Here is a 6571-nt window from a genome sequence, read left to right as displayed (position 1 = left end):
CTCCCACCGCTCCCAGGACACCCGGAGGCGCGGGCCAGGCCTCAGGAAGGGGTGGCTCTGTGGTCGCTGCTGCCGTCGCCTGTAACTGGGTGGAGCGAGAATATTCACACTGTATTGTCACAGTGTCTTTGCACTTTCCAGATGTCCTAGATAGTACATATTGTATATTGATAGTACATATCGCTTTGTTTATGTATTTGAGATAAAGGCTTAAACCTGAGAGTATATATTTGGAATACGCGTTAGAGCATTTTCTGTCCACGTGTAAGGAGTTTCCCGTCGCCCCCACGTCGCGGGGCCCAGTTGTGTGCTCACCTCACCTGTCTGTGCTGCCACTTCATCCTCCCAGTTGGGTCCATCTCCTGACTGTGATGTGTTGGTATTTTGAGATGAACTGTGAGCATCACGCTGTACTGTAACACAGCATGTCAGCTGTTGGTGTGACTGGACATACTTGCATCAATAAAAGAACATGTTGCTCCCCTCGTGTGCCTGTTCTCTGCAGCCGGGCCGGCCGGCTCTGCCAGGGCCCCGCGGCCTTCCCAAGGGGAGCAGGCCGCTCTCACCCACACCGCTTCCTGACAGAGGGCTTCGCGGGTGAAAAGTTCGAAACAGCACTTCCCCAGGTGGCAGGTTCCAGTCGGCGGTCCTCAGAGTGAGATCCCAGATGTCAGTGGCTGCTGTGTGACACGGCCATGTTCAGTGTGGGAAACCCAACTTCAATGAGATTGTCAGGGCTCCTCTACTGCAGGACTAACCGAACATGCAGAGTCGAGGGCTCTGTGGTCTCTTCCGGGGCGGGGGAGGCTGGGCACCTGTGGCATCTCCCTAAAGGGCAGTTTGCAGAACGCAGTCCTGTTGTAATGAAGCGCCTTCAAGAGCACTGAAGACAAGGGGGTAGGGGCACGTGAGGGCCTGTGGGACTGAAGGACAAGGAGACTAGGAGGGAAGCCGAACTCCCACCTGCTTTTCTCTGGCCGGTCCCACTGCCACCTGTTTACAGTGCCCGGGCCCCACGAGGTTCACGGTCAGAGCTCACCAACCCTTCCTGCTCCTTAGAGTAACCAGCCCATTTGAATGTGTGCAGGGTCTGTCGTGCCCACTAGACTAGCGCTGCCCAACAGCCCCTTGTGCTGAGACGGAATGTCCTGTGTCTGCATGTCCTTACAGCAGCGTGAGTGACACAGCAGCTGTGAGTGACACAGCAGCTATTGACACAGCAACATGAGTAACACAGCAGCTATTGAGTGACACAGCAGTGTGAGTGACAGCAGCTCTGTGAGTGACAGCAGCTGTGAGCGACACAGCAGTGTGACACAGCAGCTCTGTGTGACAGCAGCTGTGAGCGACACAGCAGTGGGAGTGACACAGCAGCTCTGTGAGTGACAGCAATTGTGAGCGACACAGCTGCTGTGACACCGCAGCTATTGAGTGACACAGCAGCTGTGAGTGACACAGTGGCTGTGACACAGCAGCGTGAGCCACACAGCAGCTATTGAGTGACACAGCAGCTATTGAGTGACACAACAGCTGTAACACACCACCTATTGAGTGACACAGTGGCTGTGAGTGACACAGTGACTGTGACACAGTGGCTGTGACACAGCAGTGAGTGACACAGCCCTGAGCATTGACATGCAGCCAGGCGACCCGGGTGTGCGTTTAGATAGCTGGTGGCCACTGTACTGGACAGAAGGCTGCCTCCTTCCCCAGGGCCCATGGTCAGCACACACTAGGTGTTCAGGGGCTTGTGGAACAAACAAGAACACCTGTGAGGATGTGAATTTGGGGTAAATGGCATCACTTTTTAGGTCTTTAAATTCAGTGGCCTCCTGATGTCTTGATAAAGTTAATTTTGGAAGTTTCTACCGGTCTCATCTGAGAAGAGCAGCACATTTTGGGTCTGTGTCTTGAACATGGAGCTTTGGCTGGGAGTGGACAGCGGCTTGCTTGGCTGGCTGGCGCTCTCCCCGTCACCCACAGCCAGGGAACTTGTTTGGAATTTATGCCCAGGGCCCCACGGCACACCTGGGCGTTGGGCAGCGGGGGTGGCGGGGAGTGGTTCTGCAGGAATTAGCTCCTGCTCACCCTCACAACCCCTTCCAGGAACCATCTCAGACACAGCACCCTCAAACCGGCCGCACGCCTGCACCGTCCTGACAGGGCCGTCCTGTTCTCACACATTCACGTGCTTGGAGCCTCCTCACATCTTCCTGGTGGGGCACGCTCTGCTCCCCCAGGCTCCGTCCTCCTCCACATTACCCTGCTGGCGCCTGCCTCCTGCACATGCCTCGGCTCTCGCTGTGTGGGAGCCCCGTGTGTGGCTAGAGGCCAACCTCGCGTGCAGTTGCTAACAATATCATATGATGACTGAATGTCACCCCTCACTTCACACACATTTCAGGCACAACTCTGTTACAGATCAGATGTGACTGGAAGGTAAGCTAAGGATCTCCACTAAGGCCAAGGAGACTTCTGTGACAAAACTAAGATTATTTGTGAAATATACACTTACTACCCCTGTGAGTAAAATGTATGTCTGATTTCTTAGGGAGGCGAGAGAGGCTACCAGGTGTACTGGTTAATAATGCGGATTCTGTAATCAACGAAAACAGGATAATTTCAAGAGAAACATCAGAAGTGCTTTATTCAAAGTAATGTCCCTTGCTAGCTACACATTTCCCCCATCTTTCAGGTAATTTGTGGATACCGTCCCAATAGAACTTTTCTTGTTTTGAGGCAAACCATTCAGAGACCCAATTTTCCACTTCTTCGTATGTTTTGAAGTGCTGCTCAGAAAGTGCGTGTGCCATTGATCGGAACAAGTGGTAATCTGAAGGAGCAAGGTCTGGTGAATACGGTGTGTGGGTTAATACCTCCCAGGCAAGATCTTTTAATGTGTCTTTAACTGGTTTTGAAGTGTGTGATGGTGCATCATCATGAAGCAAAATTACTTTGCCATGTCTTCTGGCACATTCTGGTCGTTTCATGATCAAAGCATGGTTCAAATTGATTATTTGTTGTCGGGAGCGATCAGTATTAACAGTTTCACCTGGTTTTAGAAGCTCATAATACACACCTTCCTGATCCCACCAAACGCAGAACATTGTCTTCTTTCCAAAGCGATTTGGTCTTGCAGTCGATGTTGATGGTTGACCTGGATCAACTCATGACTTTGTGCATTTGGGATTCTCAAAATAAATCCACTTTTCATCGCCAGTCACAATTCAATGCAAAAAAGACTTTCTTTCATGCCGTTGAAGCAACATTTCACTGATGACTTTTCGGTTTTCCATTTGTCTTTCGTTCAGTTCATGTGGCACCCATTTTCCTTCCTTTAAAATCTTTCCCATTGCTTGTAAACGATCGGAAATTGTTTGCTGAGCAATGTTTAATCTTTTTGCAAGTTGTTTTTGAGTTTGACACGCATCTTCATCCAATAATGCTTGTAATTGTTGGTCTTCAAATTTTTTCAGTTGACCTGGATGTTGTCTTTCACATCGAAATCATCACTTTCAAAGCGTTTAAACCAGCGGTCACAAGTATCTCGAGATGGAGCATGTTCACCATAAGCTTCCCGAAGTATTCAGCAGCACTTTTCTTCAAAATAAAGTAATGAATTAAGACTTCCCACAAATGTTCTTTTTTTTTTGACATGAAATTTGACATTTTTAAGCGTAAAAATATCTATGATGTTAACACCTTCAGAAAATTTGCCATATGAAGTTTTGAAGCTTGCTGTCTATACAACAAAATAGCATACATATCAAATCGCATATATATCAACATATGTCTAACTCCATCAATTGAAAAGAATCCGCATTATTAACCTGCACACCTGTAAATGTAAGACAATTTGAGTTCCAGTTCCCAGTTCCCAGCAGAGTGCCCTTGGACAAACTTTTTACATTTTTATGTCTCTATGTTCTCGTGATGAAAGTGGAATTACAAGGCTCTCCATCTCATGGGCTGCTGTAATGTTATGTGGCAGGAAGCATGCACCTGGGTCCTGAGCAGCAGTGGTGGTAACTGGGTACACGCAGTGGCACCTCTGCTGGCCCTGAAAGCCGCGCCTCCTGCAGAGAGCAGGTGCTTCTGGGAAAGGTGGAGCACAGGACTGCAAGTGCCCAAAGGACAGCGGAGCCCCGGCCACACAAACACTCCACCGCCACCGAAGAGTCGCTGCGCGTTAAATTTAACCAGTGTGTAAACATTGGCACAAATTGGGGAGTTAAACTACCTCCTGAATGAAAAACCTACTACCCACTCACAGGGTGGTAACCTCGGATTATGCCAACACCATTTCTATCGTTTTTTAAAATATATTTTTATTGATTTGAGAGGAAGAAGGAGAGAAAGAGATAGAAACATCCATGATGAGAGAGAATCATGGATCAGCTGCCTCCTGCAAGTCCCCCACTGGGGATCGAGCCCACAACCCGGGCATGTGCCCTTGACTGGAATCGAACCTGGGACCTTTCAGTTCATAGGCTGACACTCTATTCACTGAGCCAAACCAGCTAGGGCACCATTTCTATCTTAACTCCCAAAAGGGAAGTCATGATACTGAGAGGAAGGTGAAGAGCTGCCAAACACCCCACAAAGATCCCCCCCAACCAGGACCCTCGGGTACAGATCAGCAGTAACGTGGGGAGGAAATGACGTTGTCAAGGATGTAAGAGAGTCATGCACCTGTCCGTGTCTGGAAGTGTGGAAGACCGAGTGCTGGCCTGTGGAAATCAACGGATGTTTTGCAAAATTTAAAAAGTCCAAGTGGAGGCAGGAACCCAGAGGGTTAGGGACACTCTGAAACGGCTTTTACCCTGAGGATAGAGAAGAGCCTGCTTCAGAAGGGTCAAATGGGAGGCCCCCGGGCATAAAGCTGGCACCCTCTGCATAACAGTGAAGTTGAACTAAAATACTCCACCCCCAACCCTACCAAGGTTAAAAAAATGGCCTGTTTTGAACCTCAGTACGAATGAAGATGAGGACAATTTTACCCCCGATAGTTTGTAACCACAAGTCAGTGAATTTTATTACGTTTTGCAACACAAATCACACTAGTCAAAAAACTAGTAAAAAAAAAGTCGAGAATTTGGTTAACGTGGCCCTGAAATGGCTCTGCCCCAAGTGACGCAGTGGAAGCGAACATTCTGACCTGTATTCTAGTTTGAAAGTGTCTCTCCTGAACTGTGTCTAATCTGTTAAACCCACTGATTGGATATAAAAAGTAATTTTCATTTCTAGAAGAACCAAACAAGTTTTTTTTTTAAATTATATTTTTATTGATTTCAGAGAGTAAGAGAGAGGGAGTGAGAGAAACATCAATGGTGAGAGAAACATCAATGGTGAGAGAATCATTGATCGGCTGCCTCCTGCACATCCCACACTGGGGACTGGGCCCGCAACCCAGGCACGTGCCCTGACCGGGAATCTAACCGTGACCTCCTGGTTCTAGGTCGATGCTTCACCACTGAGCCAAGCCGGCCGGGACAAATAGAAGTCCTTTCCCAGATGCATTTGGTCACAATTCTTAAGAAATTACAGAATGTAACACAGAGACAAAGACTGGGAAAAGTGAAACTGGTTAAGAGACAAAGGATACAACAAGTTCAACATATGTCAACAGGGTTACAGGAGAGGGAGAAGGAGGCAGAGACAATGGAAACATAACAGCTGAGAATCTTTTAGAATTGATAAAAGTCAACAATTTAAGGAGCCCAGAGAATCTCAAGCAGGATCAGAAAAAAAAAATCTGCGCACAGATATGTCACAGTGGCACAGAACAGAGATAAAAAGGAAAAAGAAGTTTGATTACCTACAAAGGAGTATCATAGCTCACTTTACAACAGAAATAGTTGAAGCCAGAAGACAATGAAGTAAACATCAATGTGCTAAAACAAAATTTCCCAATCTAGAATTCTATATCCTTCAAAACACAATTTAAAAGTAAGATAAAGATATTTACAAACAAAAATGAAGTTTTCTCTTAGCAGATCTTTACTAAAAAAATTCTAAAGAATGAATTTGACCCCTACTGCATACTATACACAAAAATTATTTCTAAATGAATCATAGATCCAAATATGAAAGGCAATACAATAAAATGTCTAAAAGAAAATATAAAAATTTCTTTACTTTGGAGTATGCAAATTTTTTTAAATTGGACACCTAAATCACTAGCCATAAAAGAAAGAAAATTGATAATTTAAACATTGTTAAAATTAAGAACTTTTGATTATTAACAGATAACATTGGGAGAATCAGAACAGTCCCCTGCCTGGTAGAAGATATCTATCCTATCTAATAATAGACAAACATGCTAATTAACCATACCTCTGCTACGCTTCCCATTGGCTAATCAGGGCGATATGCAAATTAACTGCCAACCAAGATGGCGGCCGGCAGCCAGGCAGCTGAAGCGAACATGAGGCTTGCTTGCTCCAGTGATGGAGGAAGCCAAGGTTCCCCGCCTGCCGCGGCCCAGCTCTGAGCTGCACTCTAAGCAACAATGTTGCAATTATAGAAGCTAAACAAACCCAGAAACCTGCTTTCAGCCAGCCGGCCTCGG

General features: G+C 46.7%; 1 protein-coding gene across 1 annotated transcript in view; it reads right to left on the bottom strand.

Annotated features, from left to right (window-relative positions):
- Positions 1–3557: 3557 nt before the first annotated feature.
- The window catches only part of CSGALNACT2 (chondroitin sulfate N-acetylgalactosaminyltransferase 2), a 37725-nt gene continuing 34711 nt past the window's right edge, over positions 3558–6571 (bottom strand). The window contains exon 8 of the mRNA XM_023764706.1: positions 3558–3600. Within this exon, the coding sequence (XP_023620474.1) occupies positions 3587–3600 (14 nt within the window). The 3' untranslated portion in view covers positions 3558–3586. The remainder of the gene's footprint in view (positions 3601–6571) is intronic.

The sequence above is a fragment of the Myotis lucifugus genome, unplaced genomic scaffold (genome assembly GCF_000147115.1).
Source record: "Myotis lucifugus unplaced genomic scaffold, Myoluc2.0 scaffold_343, whole genome shotgun sequence".
Classification (NCBI taxonomy): Eukaryota; Metazoa; Chordata; class Mammalia; order Chiroptera; family Vespertilionidae; genus Myotis; species Myotis lucifugus.
Note: the sequence above shows the minus strand (reverse complement) of the source record. Positions and strands in the feature narration are given on the sequence as shown.